General features: G+C 37.8%; 2 protein-coding genes across 2 annotated transcripts in view; one reads left to right on the top strand and one right to left on the bottom strand.

The window, feature by feature from the left end:
- spz6 (Spaetzle domain-containing protein 6) overlaps positions 1-15,300 on the bottom strand; it is a gene marked incomplete at its 5' end in the record, with an annotated part of 38,617 nt that extends 23,317 nt beyond the window's left edge. Inside the window, one exon of the mRNA XM_071596123.1 lies at positions 15,271-15,300. Coding sequence (XP_071452224.1) covers positions 15,271-15,300 — 30 coding nt within the window. The remainder of the gene's footprint in view (positions 1-15,270) is intronic.
- A 1,335-nt stretch (positions 15,301-16,635) lies between these two features.
- The window catches only part of LOC139701063 (uncharacterized), a 20,094-nt gene continuing 13,543 nt past the window's right edge, over positions 16,636-23,186 (top strand). Inside the window, exons 1-2 of the mRNA XM_071599641.1 lie at positions 16,636-17,009; positions 20,012-20,122. Coding sequence (XP_071455742.1) covers positions 16,793-17,009; positions 20,012-20,122 — 328 coding nt within the window. The 5' untranslated portion in view covers positions 16,636-16,792. The remainder of the gene's footprint in view (positions 17,010-20,011; positions 20,123-23,186) is intronic.

Below are 23,186 nucleotides of genomic sequence, written 5' to 3'. Positions count from 1 at the left end.
TCCTCCCGCGCTACAGTATGCAAAATCGAAGGATTTGAAGGAGCGTTGGGTTTCAGTATTTTGAAGTTCGGAGGCTATTTCGTATGATAATGCTCCACAAACGGAGAGGATCTTCACTAGAAGACATCACATGCCATCTATGGCATAAGTAACGTTGAGCTCATCCGCTAAAAATCATGGATCTAATATTTTGCTGAACTCAACTGATGGAGCTATCCTCTTGTTACAGCCGTGATCTGTCTTCCTAATCAATTACTCGTATTTAACACGTTCCGTCCGCGGGACCCAAAGCTAAAGGGTTAGAAGCTTCTACCCAACATATCTTCGGCAAGATGAGGTCCAACAGCACGGAGATTAATGATGCGAGAGTATACTGTACGTTATACGTATATTTTGTTTGGGCCTCTATCGACATATTTTAATTTAAAATGCTGTTGATGATTGGCAAATGGGTCAGCTGCGAACAAATTCCATATAAGTCATTCAGAAGGAAGTGACATTTATCTTTAGCCAAAACTATTTTTGGGTGAGGAAGGAATATCTTCAGAAGCATCGTGAAAATTCCGCCTTCCTTTGTACATGAGATGCTAATTACACTCATGGTAGTCGTCGTCATAATGTCCTTCATTCGTAATATTAATTGACTGCGGCCCTCCTACCTTCCCTTTTCAATTCTACTCCTATCAAGACCTTTTCAGCTTTACATAATCCTAACTAATATTCGTACTTAATATTTCCCGTTCAACTTTCTCTTTGTGATTACAGAAATAAGACGAATTTATTCCAAAAAATGAGGAAACCCTTGAAAAATATTTTTTTACCTTAAAGCATACCCAAAGCATAATATTATTTTGATTAGCCTACGGCACAATGACAAAATAAATAGCCACATTTATATTCAGTTGGTTTCCCTTTCTGCGACCACCACCATGGTCATGCCGAAGATTTGTTTTGTATCCCAAAACATCTGATTTTTATAAAGTATAGAATGCTTTTCGTTAAAATTTTAATGGCCTACTCTAATTAATCTTGGTATACTTGTAATTGAAATCTCCAGTAATTATGTAGTGGCATTAACAATCAAACCTTTTGCCCGCACTTCTCCAATTTCCAAAAACACTCAAACATAGGACTTTCTTCGGAATTAGTAGCCGCAACGAGTAAAAATGCAAGTAGTTCTCGTTAAAGCCACGCCCATAATTTTTTTCATCAAATTCGAGGAAATAAAGTTGTATTTTCAATTATCGCACCCAATACTATAGCGATACATTTTTCAACTTCGCCCATCCTCCCCTGGTTCTCTCGCCTTTCCTCTTCGGGCCACCCACCCCTCTCGGGGTCAGCGGGGACCCGTTAGACTACGGCCGCCGCCGCCGAGCTGAAGGCAGGCATGCCGTCACGGCAAACCTCCCCGCTAACGGTATCCCTCCGTCTTCGTCACTACTCCCTCCATTCCCCACTCCACCGAGGTACGGCTCCGCCAAGGCTACCCCTCCCTCCTTAGCCATTCCCACCCTTCGGCCCATCCCTCGCCGTAGACGCGACAATCCTCGGGGGATGGGAGGGAAAGGGCAAGACTCTCCCCACCCCAGAAGAGGTGCGTGTGTGTGTGGGTCGGGAACAACAGGGAAATGGCTTGGAATTCGGCGCACGAAGGAAATGCAGGACGAAGTACCGGGGAATAAAATAAAATATAAATAAGTGAGCGAATTCCATTCATACCCAGAGGGAGCCCGTTGCTGAGGTGATAATTACATGTCTGCACTGTTAGACCGGGAGCCGGTGTTTCGTTTTCCGCGGACGATGGATGCTTGGTGCTTTTTTACTGATGGGGCGTGGAAAAGAAAGGGGTCGATACTAACCTCTGCCCTCTCCCTTTAACCCCCTCCTTTAGCCGAAAATTTTATTCCACGATTCACTCTAGAAAATGTACAAAAAGCTTTAAATGTATCTGAGTATTTCATCATATGTTAACCTCAAGGATTGTGTATCCTCAGTGAGGGACCAGTATTTATGTTAATTGGTGTGCTTGTTCATTATAGTTTCCGGGACCATCAAGACTATTTTCTTTTTTTATGCGTGCTGCTACAAATCCTAAAACTCTTGTAATAAATATTTTCATAACGCACAAAGTTGCATTTTTATATCCGAAAGAATATAATTGTTACAATGTTATCCGGCATAGTTATATTTTTTATTTCCAAAGCAATGGCAATTGTGTATTTGTTCGTTCGGGATTAGAAACTCAAGACAGTCAGTGAAGCCAGTATCTCAAGCTGCAATTATCCAGAATAATAAGGATAATTAATATTTTTTATGCCTCATCCCATACCCTGTTGCTTCTTGTTCTCTTTATATCTTCATTTCGGTACTGAAAATTCCATTTTTCTAACCGCGAATCAGTTGAAATTTCGATGAGTGAGCGAGCGTCCAAAACTTTCCCCGATGCGGCGATCTTCCGTAACTGATTCACGTCATGAAAAGTTCGTTAAGCTTTTAAGCCTAATGGATCGGCAGAAGAAGAGAGGCTCTTCGCGCGTGGTAGACAGGTAAATCAGCAGAATGTTCCTCCTACTCAGGTTTTTTCCTTTAAAAAGCCAAGAGTGTTTAATTTTCGATCTGTAAACTGGAACTTAATTGCCTCATTCGATTTTAACAAGACAATTTTTTCTTGCCTCATGATAGCATCAATAGAGAATGGTTAAAGATGAATAATTTTCTGCAGAAAATGAAACCTCAAATTTTGATTCCGACTTTGAATATTCAACCTCATCCCGATATAGTTCACTGAAAGTTTGAGGACACTGCTAGCACAAGAGTGTAAGTCAAATTTTATGAAAATAAGCCTATGGTAACAATTCGACGCATTACAAATGCTTTACTTTTCACAGTTTCGTTATCTACAGAAGCAGATGAATACAATTGTAGTGTGGAAGTTCGTCAGAATATATCCTCATATGAATCTCGATGTCTTCGAGCAAGGGATTTTAATTAGTCCTGAGAAGTTACGAATTTGTAGTTTCTGTCCTTATTCCGAAGAACTCTCCTAAGACAAATAAGGTATCGGATAAGGTTGCTCTGATATAGTCATGTCTAATTTAAGTTTACGTTTCAGGAGCGAAATGGTCGTCGTAATCTTCGCGTGGCCCTTATCCATGCATTAAAATAACATCACATTCTCTTTGGTTGCATTTGGTTGTCGAAGATTTGATTGTGAAATATTTTTATTCTCACACAGCAAATTTTCGTTAAATAAGGCGTTCCTAAACTCGTGTTCTGGTAGACGTTCGTGAGTATTCTAACGTATCGTTGAGACCCCAGGTGTAAATTCAGACTGAAGGACTTTGAATCTGAGGGCTTTTTCTCTACCCACCTGACTAGCCTGGCCGGGAAGATATATTTAAATTTTATTAAGATAAATTTATGTGGAACGGTAAACCAAGGAAGAAGAATAACTGCGTCGCGGTCATTCCACCCCGTAGTGAATCACCGCGAAACAATTCTCACGTCGTCCCGAAAGTGGGAGCACAGGATTTGGACTTCAGGTTAGAAAAGCATGCCCATCGTAAAATAAGTTTCAATGTGATTGTTTTGCTCTTAAGGTAATTCGCATACTAGTGATTACTATATTTCTTGAGTGCACCAACATCAGCATAGCATGTATTATTATTCTACGTTGAAAAACAAGTATACGAGATGGCAGTATTAAAAAAAGTGTATGGGCAGACGCGCTGTCACGATTAACGATATATCTGGAAAAATAAATCATCATACAGCGTTTATGGAGTACTTAATTCAGTTTCACAATCTTCGCTGTCCTTCCAGAACAACAATAATTTGAGCAAACTGTCTATTTAATCAATATGTCTAGTTAGGCTTCATTTGGATTGTGCCGCAAGTATCCTTGGGGGAAAGTTTGGCAACAAAAATTAGATAAAGTCCAGAGAAAATCTGCCAGTTTCGTCAAAAATTGTTGCAACAAGAAGACGAAAGTGACAGGCCTCTTAGGAGAATTAGGCTGGGAGCCACTTGAGATGCGAAAAGAGCAAGGGAGACTGAGACTTTTAGAAAGGTTCGGAACAAACAAGTTTAACAATGACACGATAGGAATTATCATGGCCCACACTATTTGGGTAGATCAGACCACAAAGATAAGATAATGGAGGTAGATTCCTATACAGATGTATACAAATACTGGTTCTTTCCCGGGTCAATCAGGAATCATAATAGTAAGAAACCGAAGTCACTATAGAATTAGTAAAGACATTCGATTTACTAGTCAGGACAAGATTAAAATTCCGTACACATAAGATATCTTCGTACGTGCATGTGCATGTTAGTTGATAGTATATGTATTTGCATGCGTGTAAGTTAAAAAGGTTTTCGCATGAATATCGCATTTGCCTCTGTGGGTATAGATTAGCATGAATTTCTTGGTTTTGCTAATGGTTTTATTCTCTTTTACAAGTGGTGACCAAACACCCCCCGCCACACGCCCTTGCGGCGGCTTGCGGAGTATTATGTAGATGAATATGAAAGATTTTCTCTGACTTTGTCCATACGGATGAGGTCGTTTCCATGCGCTAAGAGCGTATTCGAAAATTTGCATGCACTAATTATCGCTTCTTCTTTTGGATATGAAAACAGTTTCAACCTAAAAGATAGACTATTGAACACTGCGGGAGGATTCACTGTCTCCTCTTGTATTCTCGTTTCCTCCGATTAGCCAAAAACAAAACAATTAGCCCGAAGTTCCTTAATAATGAGTATTCATAGAATTTTATCATGGTATATTTAACTATTTTATCATATATTGAAAAGCTTTTTACGAATGAAAATGCTTTCTTGATAATTTTATCTTCCACCTATCATCGTAATGCCATTGCTATTTGAGAATACCAAATTATCTATGCTGAAATTGTTAACTATAGGATTGCCATTATTCCATAAGTTAAGTGGATTACTACATCAGCTTGTTACAGTTGGACTTAAACGCAATATGGAAGTTACGTGAAAAACTTTGCGGGAGAGTTAAAAATCCGGGCATGAAATTTTCAAATTTCCCCCTCAATGGCGAACTACTAATATAATAATTTGTAATCAATGTGTTAGTGTTGATTAACACATTTATTACAAACAAGCTAATAACAATAGGCATTACTTATTATTAGCGTTTAAATGTGAAAAACAATTATCCAAGCTTACTTCTCATTCCATATATATATATATATATATATATATATATATATATATATATATATATATATATATATATGTATATATCATAACTATAAACACAGTAATCAACCCGAAGGTCGGTTTGGTAAGTGATGTGATATTTCGGGTACCAGGTCTTCCTGGGAAACCATAACAGGCACAGGGAAAGGAACTGGCCCCCCTACCCTGATGTGTGAATTTCATACGCCATCGGGCTTAGTACTGGGTGAACTCTACCATCCCCTACCAAACCGACCTTCGGGTTGATTACTGTGTTTATGGTTTATATATATATATTTATACACACACACACACACACACATATATATATATGTGTGTGCGTGTGCGTGCGCGTGTGCGTGTGCGTGTGTGTGTGTGTGTGTTGTCGTAGTCGAGACGTACCTGATGGTGAGACACCTGTAGAAAGGGCATTTAGGCAATTGAAATCAAATCCAAAAAGGGTGGCGAGGATGGACAATATTCCCGCGGTAATACTCCAAAGATTAGGAAAACGTGGCAGAAGAGTTTTTATGGACTAATTCATATTATGAGGAAGGAATTTGGGCGCAATATTTCTTCAGATCAGTGTTAGATCCCATGCAAAAGGGGAAAGGCCATATTTGAGGACTATAGAACAATAAGTTTTACTTTGCACGCAAAGTGGTACTCGGAAATATCAATGCGAAAATAAAAGGAGGACAAATGATGACGTTGGGGATGATGAATTTCTATTCGGAAAGGGGAGAGGCACGCTTGATGCCATAGTAGCAACGACGTAAATAAGAGAGAGAAACATAAAATGCAATCAGAATGTATGTATTTGTTTAGTAGATATCGAGGTTTTTTATAGATTAAATTAGGTAGGATTAATGAATATCTTTCATAAAATACGAGTTGATAGAAGGGACGTGAGACTTATTTGCAGCCTGCACAGCTCTTAGACTTTTCAGGTTCGAGTGGCGAATGAAAAACGCGGATGGGTTGTGTTAAAAAAACGGGTATGACAGGGGTGTCCATTATTACCCGTTCTTTCAACGTATATGTTGAGGAAATAGTTAAAGAGGCTTGGGAAAAGCTGGAGATAAAAACCGGAGACGGTAGACAATACATACAATCATTTAGGTTTTGCGTATCATCAATCTTTAGTTGGCCAGGTCAAGAGGTTTCGATTTCTGCTGAGTGTAGAGGAAAGTTAGTGTGATAGGTATGTGATAAAAATAATGCAGACAAAATAGAGATTATGCAGTTTTAGGGAAAGAAAATTTTTGAGTTAAACGCTAAAATAGGAGGGCAAAACTAGAGCAGGTGGAGCAGTTTGTCTATCTCGGCAGTGTTCTGGACGAAATTGGTAAAATTAGTTGGTACCTTAGAAGTAGAATCGCTTTTGAAATGTGATCTTTTCATTTATTTTTCCCGCTCACTAAGTGCTGGCGTATTGTTGCTCTCAAGATCCGCTCCTCCGACCTACTCTTAGAGAAGCCCTTATCTATAATATTATTTTTGGACAATCTTTTAACTAAATTTTACATCTTATAGACAGCACCACGCGTAAGTACCCCTAGTTGTGCCAAAGAAACAATCCCTAATTATCGTATAAATGCTAGGGTATTGGAGACATTTTATCAGGATCACCAAGGCACTATTTCCACGTAACCGTACATATGAGGTGACTTCTTACAGGTTATATCGATGTAATACTTGCAAACGTTACAAAAATTGTAAAGTGACCTGCCTTAAGTTCCACGTGGAAGGAATTCACGCACAGAGGCTAATGCGCAACTGTTTATGGTAGGACAAGTTTGGAGCGATGACAGTGGAAGAGACTTTTCCAAGGTGTGTGGTCAGAGGAATAGAAAAATGGATTAATATGAGCGATAAAAGCAGGTAGCACTTTTCTCTGCAATCCACACCAAAATTAATTGGTGTTATAGAAATGACAACAGCCTTGCTCTTCAGTTTTGTGGGACTTTGTTCGTTGCGTTTTGTAAGAGAGGGTTAAAGGGATCCAAATATGGAGCTAAATACATATATAATATATATAATTGGTTATATAATACGGAGATAAGATTTTCTTCAGAAAAATCATACTGAGATGAAGTATTGCAGAAACAGCGAAAAAGATTTAACGCTCGACTGAAATAATTCAAAACATTTGGTGAGGTGGCTCCTGACGATCGAGACTTAACTCAACTAAATTTTCGTGATTGAACCTCGAATATTAAATTAAAGGAAGGTTAGCTTGAACTAATAGATTTAGGAACGATTTTTTCCGCTATAAATATGCGGAATTTAAAGAACCTCACTGCTAATTCACTCGCATGCATGTAAAAACCTTTTCCATTACCAAAATACTCTTTAGATCTCAAGTTGAATATTTTGATGCAGAAAAATGTTTTTTAGAAATAGTAGTTACTCATAGTAGGAATCGTAGAACTGAATTATTTAAATCGTTGTCCAATCCGATCCTCCCGAAAAACAATATACTCATGAACTCTGAGGTAGGCGGAAGAGAAACAATAGACTCAATATGCACTCTTGATTGAAGTCGCTCGACTGAAAATCGATTTGTTTCAGCAGTACTTCCTCACTCGTTTATCCAATCAGCAAACCAAATCGAATAAGTGAACGGACGGAAATCTATTTTCTTTTTCTGTGCAGTCTTGGGTTGGTGAATTTCCCACGAATCGCATCGTGAAAGGCCTTCAGTCTTTAAAAATTCATTGCCAATCAAAATGCTCGGCATCCATCTTTCCTGCCTCCTTTGAATTTCTACCAACAATCTCCTCTTCTCCCTCATCATGCTAACGCTTCCTCGTATGTTTCCCATCAGTCTACTTCACCTTCTCCATCCTTCTCCACACCCTCATTTCAAAAACCTACGATCTATGCTTATAATCCTGTTTCCACGACCATGTTTCCGCGTCTTACAAAATCACGCTCCAAATCTAAGTTTTACGAGCCTTTTCTTAACATCCTTACCCAACGTCCCTGCAATAAATTCCTTCCTCCTTGTGAAAGCTTCTTTGACTAGCACAATTCTTCTCCTTACATTCTGATCTTTACTGCTTTGACCATTTTGGTCTTGAACACTTCCGAGAAACGTTAACTATTCCACAAGCTCTAGTTTATAAACTCCAATTTTAATAATGAGAAATAAATTTGCACTTTTCCAAAGATAAATCCGTGGAAAAGTGCAAATTTGTAACTCATAATGACCAAATTCCACAACATCTTTCCTGAATCTGTTTAATATATCCAATTTTAATATTTAAATTAGCCTTTCTCTTTCTTGAAAACCGAAAGACTTGGTTTTCTTTGTAGTTGTTCTCATCCTCTACCCATCGCACTGATTTTTCACTGCACTTAGCATGCTGCACCTTGGCTGTCGGGCAAACTAAAGCTTGATCATCCGCAAATCTAACTGATTTAATGAATTCCTTACCAACGTTCATTCCTATCTTCAGTTCTTTCCAACCATCTTTAGCCATACATATATGTAAGTGTTGAACAGCAAAGGTAATAACGGATACTCAATTTTTTTGTTGAATATATTTTGTCTCATTATATTTAGCTTGAAAGACTTAAAAAGGAGGTTTTTATTAACGATAATCCTCGCAGTAGAGTGAACTGGATGATCCTACTCAATTTTTCCATATATTTCCAAGCAGTCTATCTAACCTGCTTATAATTCTCTGCTAGTTACTCAAAGTGTCCTATTAATCATTTTTAGATGCAGCTTAAAAATGCACGGAAAAAATTCACCGCATGAAAATACGATACATTTTAGCCCTTAACGATGATTAGGTATGCTATTTTTATCATTTTTTGCAGCACTTTTTCCATCCAGATTTCATTCCCTTGAAATGGGTGTCGCCTAAAATCGACAAAATATCAAAGTTTTCATTAAAGAAATAGATAAATCGTTAAGTAAGTGTTTCAATAGAGGATACAAAAATCTATTCCTTAGGGACTCCGAAAACATAGTTTTTGGAGTCTACTCTGAGAAATTTGCGCCGCACCAGAAATACACGCATGTCACACATGCAGGAGCTCACTTCCGCTCCTCTCCAAATACACTTTTCACTCGATTCATTCACTTGATGTCACTTGCAATCTTGGTTCTTTGATTTCCTCAATGATATGCCTAATGAGAAAACATAACTAAAATGAAAAGCTATTTTCATCTGTTTTTCTATTTTATTTTCACCGTCTCTAGCCTCGTAATCTGTCGAAATTCATCCTTGCCGATAGAAAACCTCATGACCAAAGTTCTTGACTGCCCAGTGCCCAACCAAAGGGTAACTCGCTACAAGTGCGGGTCACGGATTCAAATCGTCTTATAATATGATGATATGGACTTTACTGAGTTATCTTGGGATATCACCTGAACAATCGCAAAACCTTAAAAACAATCACCAGGCACTGCTCCGTGCCCGGGGTCGATTCGGAAGCCTCAGAATTCAATGAAGCCAGCACACTAAACTAGTCAGTTCGAATAGTAAATGGGGAAACCAAAACTAACCAACAGTGGGGTGGTGCCTTAGATCGTTTGATTGCATTTAATTATTATTATAACTTAGACCATGCCACGAGAAACAATGACAAGGTATCTTGGTTGAATTTTTTTTGCTGAAAAACATTTTAGTACTCCCAGATCCTATTCTATTTTTTACTACTCAACACAAAACGAAATATCCAACTTGCGGCAGCATTATTTACGACATTGCCGGGGTAGTTTTTAAAAATTTCAAAGCATATTTCGAGTGCAATTATTTAAGCGCGAGTTTTCTCAATGGCTGACATCAGAACTGCCACTATGTCAGGATTAATTCGGTGATCTGGGCTAATACGCATATTAGCCGGCGTGTGTGTGTAGGTGATCTGCTTCTAATTGCTGGTTCATTTTGCTTTCATACTTTTCCACAAAAAGTAATGAATGCTGGAACGTTATTTCTATATCCGTACCGACATATACCGCAATTGTGAACCAATTTTATTGAAGCATGATGGAAACACATCCCCCAGTATTCAATGTATAAATTAAATCCACCCATTCCAGAGCGAGATTAGTAGAAGAGTGATGCATATGGTCACTGAGTAGGCGACCCACGGTCTAATGTGGCACTCAGCCAAGCATAGAAGTATTCGCTGTCAACCTTGTTGTAGGCGGCCTCAGTCTGTCGTTATCTATAAGTATGAATACCTTCATATACGTGATCATAAAATGAAGTCCACTGATGACTAATATTTAATTGCAATGTGAATAATAATGACAAAAGTGGCTCTTTCCTAAAGCAAAATTTTCGGGCATGTCAGGCGAGTCCCACGGGCTTGTCCGGAAACCGTAGCCACTTGTTATATAAATACATGGACAGCCCGTGCCATCAACCATGAAATCTGTCGGGTAAGTAGGAGGAATTGACGATACCGTTCAATAATTAAACACTTACATTTTGATGCATACAATAGAACGTGAAGAAGATACAAGAATCTAGGGTAATTTATTGCGAGCACTAACGACGTTAGAGGGATGAAAACAATGGCTTCAAATGACATTGGAAAATAACGGAGAAACATTTCATTTCTATGCATTCACAAATTTTCGCTGCTAAATATATATTCTTCTAATTTAGCTTGGTATTGCATCTCCAGTGGTTTATTGCCTGTATTCGATGAACTTGGTAGCAAACAAAATCTATAAGGAATTATTTGTCAGCAAACATTTTGTCAATTTTAGTCCTTTATCATTACTAAAAGTATATTCTGAGAAGGCAGTTCTAAAATTTTTACTTAAGTAAGTAAATATTTCAAAAACATCGGTAACAGATATCACTTCACAAAGTCATAAAATGCAACGGCAAATACATTTCCGACCCTGCATTCAAAGCGACGTCCTTCAGATAAGACGGTGGACGCACTATTCACCAGAATAACTGGGTTGGTGACTGCGCTAATGAGAATCTAAATTCAGGTAACGGATTTCATGATGAAGGTGGTTGAGCGTCATGGAAGCAAATGACCCCAAGGTTTCTTTCTGTATTTTCACTTTACCAGATTTGGTCAAGCTTGCTTATAATTGAACTCGAGGTCCAACGCGTTCACCAGGAAGCAGACTTAAGATACCTCTCGTAAAAAGTCATGAGATTAATTAAGTAAACTTTTTAGAAGAAAGAACCCTTCGGAGAACGTAATAAAATTATCTTGTTCAGCATAATGTGGTATTAATGACATTAATATAAGAGCTTGACATTATGAGTTGCCATGACACTAAGTACCAATGGTGGCAAAATATTGAAAACCCTCTAAGATTTACAGAACGATTTCACAATACTACCGATATATTACTACTAAATATTTTTTTTGAGTTACTCAACATGGTATATTTGATAGCGAAAAGTACAAAAGTACTTGTATCATCAGGATTTATTTTTGTTGGGCATTGTATGGAAGTTAATCCGAATCTTAGATCTTCGCTAGACACGACCCATAAATGACAAATAAAAGTCATAAATCTCAAAATCATACTCACTAGACACTACTCCAATAAAAAAAATGTCCTTAGCTCATTTTAAAAAAAGTTGTAGAACGCGGTTTAAAAATTGTTCCATGAAACAGAGCGGAGTTACCCTAAGGCATAATTTTCCAACATATTACACGCATGTCACCGTGGGCCTCCGGAACGCACTTTTGGATATTAGCCACTCTCAGCATATTAGACTACATTACTAATTTACATTCAGGATCATTTTCTCAAATATCACGATAAATACCATGAAATTAAATAGTTCTGGATTTTCGCTCGTAAAATTTAAAAATGAGCTGCAGTTTTATGTTTACACGTCGCATGGCAACGAATGCCGACACCCGTTGACAGACACAACACGAATCATTACATCTTACTGAATCCCTTTGGATGTATCTATGAGAATTAATAGTTTCGTATTGATAGCTAATTCTCCTTCACATCAAGAACGCCAGCTCCCTTTACAAAAACCATCTTCGTTTAGAAGTGAGGTATGCCGTTCAGTGGGAGCGAACTTGCCGGCCAAGAATTATTTCAACTTCCTCGCACCCAACTATCCGCTGGCTGGTAGTGCTGAACTGACAAGAAACCGAAGTTCATTCCGCAGTTAGAAAAGGCCAAAAAAATGACCAGCTGCACTCCTAATTAGATCCAGACCTCCCGAATAATCTTCCCCAAAATCACTCACCGTGCGCGATCTCCCCCACGGCATGGCGCTGTGCGAGTCCAAATTCACTGAGGAGTCACACTGGCCGACTGAACCAAACTAACCGCGCAACGGTAAGATCCGCGGCTAACTGATTTACCCCCTCCCCCTTCAACGCCATCAGCATCTCCATCCCAAGTTGGTCGCCCCCTTCCCCACAACCCACCACCGCCGCCCTTTTCGAGCTCCGAAAGCCGCCCTCCACACCCTTCCCCACTCCGGAATCTTCCGTCTCTTCCTCCAGCCCCCCTCTCTGACGGCTTCCCCGCCTCCTGGAAGACTCGTCACCGACATTCTTTGACCGCTGCTACCTCACATACCATGAACGGTTCAACTATAAGTTCAAATAATGCGGGGCCCTCCTCCCGTCACTCTCCGCGGGTGCATATGCAATGGGCCTAGGGGACAAATTCCGTTCTGCACCCTGTTCGCTGGGATCGCTCCCGCATGACACGCCGGATCCGAGTTGTAATGCGGCGCACGTTTCGAATACACATCGTTTCGGGAACTGAGGGAACAGATCGCGTGTCATCACGCGCAGCCCGTGTGCGAGTGAACCAGTGAACTGCGGTGACAGAGAATGGATCCAGGTTGCAAGTCAGGCCCCGCGAAAAACTTCATACCCGTTTATGGAAGCAATGCCTCCGTTCTGAACGAAACTATTTGGTATGGAGACCTCCCGGGTCAGACGCCTCGTTTCCTCCGGGATCCAAGAGGTTTTTCTTCTTCCCGGAGCCACACAGTTTGGTAACGTGTGCATAGCAAGCGCTTGGTCAATGGAATGAATATTTTCCAGGGTTGAATCTCTCAAAAGGGCATGCTGGTAAACTTCCAATCGTTAAGACCATAATTCCAGAGAGAACAGTGCATTAAGTACCTAATCTTCAACCTATCCAATAATATGTGACCCAATCACTCATGCAGTGATTTTCCCCTGAATATTTTCAAATGAGCGATTAAAAAAGTTCAGTAGAGATTTTAAATCAAACACTCAATTTTTCCTTATTTTGACCAAAAATATTATTCTATCGGCTTTGCTCTTTTTAACAATTAAGATATCAGGACAGGATCTAAAAATTCTCAATCTGTTATGATTTTACTGTGATATAAATGCCATTTATATCGTAAGCCTTTATAGCATAAATAGACTTTTTAAAGAATGGCTATAAATGCATATATTTTTTCGAATAAAGTACAGATATACAGGCATTATATTTGTTTAACAATTATTTTTGCCCATATTAAATTTAATATGAGGGTTTTTGAGCTGTTGAGCCCTAGAGCAACTACAGGATGGGGTTGTGGGTGATAAAATGGCCAATGGAATTAATGTGCTACTGGAATTTGTATTCAAACATTACTTTTAAAGTTGATATAGCTAAATTATGAAAAAACAATTCATTTGATGGTGGTAGAGTGAAGTCTATAGAAAAATATTTGGTTGAAAAATGTTTCCAATAGCTTCTTTGATTCCAACATTAAGCTCATTGAGTCAAATCGCAGGAGAATAAACAGGAGAGAGTTCAATGATGTTCACTTCACTGATCACTGACTTCATGGAAGCTCATTCCTAAGGGCACACAAAGTGATGAATTTTCGAAATATGTGAACTACTAATTATGTTTTTCTCTTTGAAGAGTAAAACCCACAATATTTTTATATGAAAATCATCCCATCCCATCAAATAAAAAACTTAAGTAACATTTTTTCAGCTCAATCTTAATTGAAGGGATAATGAACAAAGAATAATGTTCATTTTTTACTGCAGAAATTGGTCTCAAATATGAGCACCAAATTTTACATTTTATCTTCTGATATAAATAAAGATTGTTTTATTGTTTAAGGTGCCTCTAAGACATTAGTTTCTTCAAATCTTTTAATCGAGTAATTTTGTTTTCATTTCAAAATTGAATTTTGGAGGGCATCATAGTGTAATTGGTAAAGTTCTGGGCGATCTTCCTGAGAAACTGAAGTCAGCACAGGGAAAAGAACTGGCCTCCCTATCCTGATAGGTAAATTTTATTGCGTTTATAACTAGGTGAACTCTAAGCTCACCGTTTCAACCTTAGGGATGATTACAGTGGTGATGGAATCTAATTTTGTGTCCATTAGTCTTACATAATATATTCACATTACGTAAAATAATTCTCTCCTTAATACCACAAATTATTCAACATGAAGACAGTCGCATTGTATCTCACATGGAAACATAATTCCTTGCAGTGGGGGTAGAAACCCACTTGACTTTGTCTTATCCCAGTGACCAAATATGTTTTCTTTAAATTAAGTAGCTTGAAGGACATCTCTCTCCAAACAGACACTTTAAAAATATTTGTGATACAGTAAGAGCGTTTGATTAGATCCTCTGAAAGATAAATTGACATAGTCCAGCAGTTGCGACAATAAACTAACTTCATTTTACCACATTCAATTTTTTAGAGAACTTCCAGGTTTCATTGCTTTACAATTTCATAAGGTAAAATGATGAAATGTATTTTAAGCTTCATGGTCCAGTCAAATGAATTCTAAAAAATGAAATTAATTTTTTATTATAATGGAGGAATTCAATAAATTTATGCCCAAAACCAACGATAATAAATTTTGAAATTTTAATCAACCAACCACGAAAGAATCTGCATTTTGTGTCCTAGTCTTACCCTTACTGAGGGTAGTCCTCTTGGTCTGTGAGGAAACTTGGCTCAAAGTTTTTAAGTCTGTGCAAAAGGAATCTTTCTATTTACATCAGATGAAGGTATTTGTTGTGACACGAAATACCTCTTTTTTAATTTTAAAAAGAGAAATGAGGTTATTTCTTGTATCTCACCCCCTGAACTGCACTGGTAACATGATGTAGAGATATGATATAATTCTATCTCATAAGATTGAGTGTATCTCAAGAGATATTGGTTTCTCAGAAAATGTCCATGGAGCTAACAAATGAGAGAGTAAACAGTTATTATTCCATCAGCTTTATAACTTCAAATTCAAACACCTGGAGCACTAACATTATAGCAGATGATATGTCATTTAGCATAGCATGAATTTTGCAAAAGAAAATTTTAACTGTCCATTTAAATTTGTATTTAAATTACGAACGATCACATTTATTTTCTTGGATATTGGGTAGGATGCATTTTGCTACAATACAGTTATTTTATTTTTTTTCTGATACACAGGCTACTAGTAGAGGTTTTGTGGGTTTAAGGAGCAGCTGTTTGATACTTAACATCTCTTCCATTCTATCCTCAAAAAGACGTTTTGAATGACTGTATCAGGATGCTGAAGGAGATAGATATTAGAAATTAACTTTCAAAGGGTTAAGTGTCAATAAATATGGTCATGCTAAACAACCAGATGACATTGAAATATCCAAGTCCCTTCCTATATGGATTGAATCTCTATGCAATGGCTTGAAATGGTTTGGTTTCTAGAGCCTGCTGCTGCTGAGATTAGTCATACTCAATCATTGAGCTTTTTAAATGCTTCACTCCAGCGTCCTAGAGCTTCTATTCAAGTTTATTAAGAGAAACAGTGGATGTTGGGAAGGTAACATCAAAGCAGCAATTAAAAATATTGCCAAAACAATGGAAGCCGTCATTTATGTTTTTTTCCTAAGAATATGAGACAAAGTGTTGACTATGAATCATGTATCTAATTACTTGTTGGATCTCTATTAAGTATTCACGTGAATATCAAGTTTTACAATTTAGCTCATGGCCCTAGTGATTGAAAACAGCAAAGAAAAATGGCCAGGGATATGGGAATATATTAAACTGATTTTTACATTGCCTAGGTCAAAATTTGTAATTGTCCAGATGGCTTTTTGATTTGTGGCTGCCACTCGGACGGAGTTAAAATTAGTTACTTGAAAGTTAAGAGCGAGTAGAATACTCGGACATTCGTCATTCTTTAGTAGCATTAAGTAAATTAAATTAGATAGATGATAAAGTCTTCGTTGCGAAAACATTAAATTCTAATTTTGGTCATTCACACTATCCATTATAATTTCTACCTTTCAATTTCAACTGAATTTCAGCAAGGGCCAATATAAAATACGACTTCACTCTCTTCGCCTTATGTCAAATTTTTGAAGTATTTGTTGCTGTGATACCCAACATTCCACGCTGGCCGTTGTTCACATATCAGCACCAGTAGTACCAGATACTGCCGTCATGAAATTGTTTGACATAGCAAATGTTGAAAATCGTAGGACGGAGTAGTAGAAGATTTGCCATCAAAAGGTTTTTTTCTTGACGACAAGTGTTTCATAATTTGGAATCACTAGCGAAGGGTTTCGAACCGCAGAGCACAGCGGCTAGTCCTGAACGAGACGAAGTTCAGTCGCTATGCCTCCGGGGAATAACAATGCAAAACCTCAGCGTGCTGGTGGGTGTACATACTGCCGAAAAGCATCGTGCAAGGGGGACAGCTGTACATACACTGGTTTCGAAGGAGTTGTTGGAAATGTCAGTGCCCCGCAAGTTCTTCGAGGAAGAGAGGCCTGTATCACAGAAAATAGTAGAACAAGTATCGTGTCCAGCACCGGGACAGTTTTGCGTACCGGTATGTCAACCTTGGTACTCAAGAATTCATAATGTTTGACTTAAGTTATTTTATTTGGTTTCAGTTGAATATGATATAACCTTAGCAAAATCATATTAATTGAGAGATGTGCATTTCGAGAGTTAAAGACGTTAAATGGTGAATGGTTGGACGGATTTCAATTAATAACATTCTTCTGAACTCTATTTAGTTCAAGTATAGAGAGGGTTCAATCAAGAGAAATGGAGGGAATATACAGAAAAAATATATTAAAGGTCATCAAGTTTATACAATGAGAGACAGTAGGACGTACAAGAGAATAGCTTGGAACCAAGCGTACTTTGTGCTGAGATACGAAGGGCTCTATGGAAGTTAAAATCAAGTAAGGCTGTGGGGGTCGACAACAGTATCGCAGAACCACTGAAAAGCTTAGGTAAAGGTGGGAGGTAGAGTTTTTATTGGCTGTTTCGTCGCATTTATGAGGGAGGGATTTGGTCAGAAGACTCGTGTAAGTTTTAGATCATATCCCAGAAAAGTGAATGGCAGCTGTATGTGAGGAATGCAGAATAATAAGCTTGATTTCGCACGAAGCTAAAGTGATAGTCAGAATCATCAAGAAGAGGTTTGAGAGCAGGGCGAATGAATAGTTGATGAATGATCAGTTCGGGTTAAGGAAGAGGAGAGGTACACATGATGCTATAGCAGTAATTAGGTCATTAATAGAAAGGAACATAGAATACAATCAGCGTGTACTTGTGTATTTTGTAAATTTTGAGAACGCGGTTGACATAGTAAATTGGGTTGAATTAATAAATTAAATAAATAACCATAAATGCAGTAATCAACCCAATGGTAGAGTTCACCTAGTACTAAGCCCGACGGCGTGTGAAAGTCACACAATAGGGTAGGTGGGCCAGTTCCTTTCCCTGTGCCGGTTATGGTTTCCCGGGAAAATCTGGTACCCGAAAAATCACATAGCTTGGGTGATTTTTGAGGGGCAGACTGCACGGGTGCAAGGGAGAGGTGGAGAGTGCTGATGGTCTGAGAATATTGGGAAGAAGAGTAAGTCAGGCGTCCATTGTCACCTGTGCTGTTCAAAGCATATTGCAGAGGAAAATGTGAAAGAGGCATGGAAAGAACTGAGTTGGGAAAATAATCTGTGAGGAATTCATGAAGTCAGATTTGTGGCCGACCAAGCTTTAGTTTGTCAGTCACCCAAGGGGTTGCAAACCTAGCTGAGTGCATTGGAAGGTCAGTATGATAGGAATGAGATGAGAAAAAATGTTAATAAGTCAAATGTGATTTTCAAAAAGAGGCTAAGTTAAATGTTAAAATAGGTGGGCAAAAACTAGAGCAGGTGACACAGTTTATCTATCATAGATGTGTTTTGGACCAAAATGGTCAAAGTAGTGGGTACATGAGAGAAATTTGGCGAAAAAACTGTCACAAGGAGGAGGGAGTTGATGAAAGGGATGTTGAGTAAGGGTTTTGGGAAAATGCTCATTAAAACTTCGATGTAGAGCTTAGTTATGCACAGCACAGAAACATGGTCACGGAAGTTGGATGATAGGCCTAGATTGGAGGCTTTTGGAACCTGAGTGTGGAGAAGGATGGAAAAGGTGAAGCGGATTGGAAGGAAAAAGGACATGGAAGTGTATGATTGGGGAGTAGAGGGGATTAGGAGGCAGAGAAGATGGATGCGCAGCATTTTGATTGGCAGTGAGATGTTGAAGACTGATAGAGGAGACAATGTTAGGCAAGCAAGAAAGGGGCAGTAATAGGATGGGCATATTAGATGGAAAGAAAGGAGGAAAGAATGATGCAGAATTGAAGAGGGACTTACTCTAATGCCCAAATGTAGGTTGTGATTTTGGTTAGGAAAAATGCATTTTTGTACAGTTGTGTAGCTTGGTGACCATCCAAAACCTGCCATAGCGAATAGATAACAAAAAACTTATGACACTGCTTTCACCTTCTTGTATAATGCTCTAATTTCACCTATTCTCTGGGACCTTTCCACAGCCTCGCAGAGCTTCTTTTGCTGTATTTGTTGCCCGTTTCAATTTATTACTGAACTCTTCGTATCTTATTCTGCCTAATTCTGTTTACATTTTTCCATTTATTTCTCTCCTGGGTCTATCTAATATTGTCATCCAAGAGCCATATTTTCCTTGTCTTTTTCCTATTTACTATTCATATAATTTCTTTGCAATTTCCATATCGTATTTTTGGTACATTCCCATTTTTCCTCCATAGTATCCAGCTTTCTTTCCCCACTCGTGATTTTCTCTATAGCCTGCTTATACTTCTTTGTTGTTGATATTAGTGTTTCTATTTTCCATTTCCTGAAACGTCTTTCCTGCTTCATATTTTTTAATCAGATGCTGCACTTCATAATTACTAAAGTGTGATCAGACTCCACATCTACTCCTGGGAAACTGAAAATTGATCTTGCTGTTCCTAAATCCTAACCACAATGTAGTCCAGCACTTTCCTGAATCCCTCAGCATTTTTCATGTATATGTATGCCTTTTGTGGTATCTAAGCAAGTGGTCATTATGATTGACCCATGTCCTGTGGAATGCTATTGCTTTCTCCCCTGAGTCATTTCTTGTTCCTAAACCATAATTTCCTACCTCACTACCATCTCTTCCTTTGCATACTGTCATGTTCCATTCCCCCATCACTATCAGACATTTCCCTTGAGAAATGCCTACAGTCACATACTCTGATTGGAAGGGTCATAATTCTGGCATGGTATGTGTGAGCTTCTACAAATATGGCCTCACAAAAAATGTCATTTATTATAACAACTTTTTAAATTTAAAATAGAATGGCATTGAATTTTCATTTCTAAATTGGCATTTCTTGAATGGAAAGAATTGAGAAAATAGAAAATGTTGTGGGAATTATGATTTCATCACTTTCAATTGATTGACATACTCTACAGGAAATAAATTGATATAGACTTAGATAAATTGATACACATTTGTCAGGAATACATTGTTGTGTTCTATCATCAGGTGACATGATGCCAACTCGCAACATTTCACAAGTTGGAACTGGAGCTAAGGAAAATAATTTAACTACAAGAGGATCTACAGTAGTATATACAAGCTACACATCAGGTTTTGGTAAAAAATTATTATTATTTTTAATTGAAGAAACAATTTATTTTGGGGTTAACTAATTGAGATACACATATTTTTTCCTATTTAGAACTTAATAATTCTGATGGCATTTTAGTACTAATGCAATCTTATGCATCCATAAAAAATGTGTTAACAATATGGTAACATTTTGCCTCATCTGTTAAAACCAACTTTTTCCCTTGCCTGCTTAAACTAAATATTTTTTAATCAAAAACATTGGCTATGAGTAGTTAACATTCCAGAGAAGGGAAGAATACATAGAAGTTGAGACTATTGTGGACTAAACCTAATTAATCTTTCCTGGAAAAATTCTTTTTTGATTCCCCAAAAGTGCAAATCGAGTTGGTTATATAATTGTTTTAGCTGAAACTTCTTATACATTTTATTTTTTAATTCAACACTTTCATTTAGATACATACTTAACTCTAAAATGGCGACATTGCAACTAGGAAATTTGAAATGCAAATTTCCTAGTTGAATTGCTTGGAGATTGGAGGACTGGGGATGGGGTAACTGAAAATGAAAGTTATGCCACCCACAAAATAATTAGATCCTTGTTCAATAAAGTATTGAATACATTTGTTGTAAACATTGGTATCAGCAATAAAATATGGTGATTCTTTCACATTTGTTTATTAAGATATATTCTTCTCAGTTCTTCCAGTACAATTCCAGGATATAGTTCAAACTAACAATAACATGTTTATGGTAATATATATGAGACTTACTTATTAGACTACATTAAATATTTCTCTATTAATTTAATCTGTAAATAACACCAAATTATTAAATAGTAATTATTTGAGTGTGTATTTTATGCATCCAGATCTCTTCATGTCCGGCCAAGTGCTTTAGCCATTTGAGCTACCAAGACATTCTCTTACACTCCAAAATTTTTGGGGGTCTAAAGGAGTAAAATGTTATGTCTAAGTACCAAAATTGTTAGATTTCATGTCAAAGTACCAATACAAAGTCACAGGTATTCATTGTTGCACCACAGTCCACTAGGTTAAAGCCAATTTCATATGGTGTTTTACCTTTGACAAATTAAAGAACTGCAGGTGTTGCTGTGACAGTAACTGTGAACTAAGTGATCCACTATAATGCATTAAAATGCAACAATTACTAAGTGTAAAGATAATTTGCATTGACCCAAATCCTGGCCAAGGCAAATGATTTGTATACTTGTTTGAAATAGTTGCAGTTAATGCATGTTAGTGGATGACTTAGTTAACAGTTACTGTCATGACATCTCCTGCAGTTCTTTGAGTATATATATAATAGTTGAGTATTAGTTGTGTATGCCAAACCTTTTGTTCAGCAAAAAGTTAAATTTCAGTTTACATCCTGTCAAATCATGTTTGTACATATATATTTTAGATAGTGGCAGGAATGTCATGGAATGGATGTATAAAGTGACTGGCATAGGAGGGAGGAGTTGTGGAGAGGGTAAGGATCAGGTAGCAAGTGAGATAAGGCCAGGGTTTTTAGTAGCGGTTAATAACAATGGAAAGGAATGCAGAATAAGTTGTTGGAATATGAACCTGTGCATCTAAAAAAATCAGAATGTTAGTTGGGAAGAAAATTGTAATAATTTCTTTTCCTTAATTTATCTCCAAAAATTTGCTTAAAACTATAAAATAAACAGAAAATGTATGCATTCTCATCGCTGACTCTGCCAAGACAACTAACTACCCACCCACTTTCCAGTATTCTTGCTTAAATTCATACATTCTTGGTAATAAAAGTGTGGTTAGACTTTAGAAACTGTGGGAAACTGGCATCCTTGCTAATGCTAATGATACATTTCATTTTGTAGTATTTTAACTGTGGATTTTGTTTAAGTCGTCCTGCCATGGAACACAAAGAGCAGGAGCATGGTCAAATCTGTGCTTATTTCAAATTATCTTACCTGCCAAATGACATCTTTGGATGTTTCATCCAAATCTTCACATTTTAGTTGTTTCAATAATGCTCAAATAAATAGTCCCTGCAAAATATTACAATCCTCTCTATTATAATATAACTTGGGATTCTTGATTCCAGTTTTAAACAGAGCATAAAGTGCACTATGGAAATAGACAGCTTATTGGTTTAGAAAGTTGTGTATTGTCGTCATCCTTCATTGTTTATGAAGTATTTGGGCGCTTATATATTGGTTTTGAAATTGTCTAACTATCTGAAAAATGAAATCAATCAATACATTCTGCATTTGCATTTTGACATTGCCATCATTTCTTTTGATTTCAAGTGCCAAAAGTTCACTGCACATGGTGCACTGGTCAAGACAGCCTCACAAGTCTGATTACAGATTCTTAGATGAACATCTACATCTAGAGAATTAGTCCCCCAATTCAGTCCATTGTACATAACTAATGTGAGCTTTCCTATCATTGGCATCACTAATTTTCAGTGAAGTTGATTTTTCATAAAAAAACATTAGCGCATTTTATGTTTGATATATGAGTATTTATTCGCCGTTTGGCGGGATTTCGTGTTTGAATGTGTATTTGGCCAATGTGGCTCATCTCTTTCTTCTGGCTATGCGTGCCACGAAACGCACTGTTCTTTTCCTGTATGATGTTGTATGAATTCTAACCCACTGTCCTTTCCTTTCCTTGTGCATTGTCTATTTCTCCTTTGGTGGGTGAAACAACCCCCTGACGCCATCTCTTGGCTGAAAGAATCGGGGCGCTTGGCGACATATTAGACCCACGGATCTCAGGGTAAATTGACTATCCTCGATAGCTCAAGTGGTTAAGAGCATCCGCCCGGCAAGTGGAAAGATCCGGTGTTCGAGTCCCGGTTGAGGAAATATTTTTACTCTTGTGATCCGTTCAATTCCGCCTTCCCCACCTCTATTGTGTTCATCCTTTATATGTGTTCCTATCCCTTTTCCTTATATCTGTGTCTGTATATATGAGTATTTATTCGCCGTTTGGCGGGATTTCGTGTTTGAATGTGTATTTGGCCAATGTGGCTCATCTCTTTCTTCTGGCTATGCGTGCCACGAAACGCACTGTTCTTTTCCTGTATGATGTTGTAT

The sequence above is a fragment of the Hetaerina americana genome, unplaced genomic scaffold (genome assembly GCF_022747635.1).
Source record: "Hetaerina americana unplaced genomic scaffold, ioHetAmer1.1.p SCAF_1, whole genome shotgun sequence".
NCBI lineage: Eukaryota > Metazoa > Arthropoda > Insecta > Odonata > Calopterygidae > Hetaerina > Hetaerina americana.
The sequence above is the reverse complement of the archived record's forward strand: the minus strand, read 5'-3'. Positions and strand labels throughout refer to the sequence as shown.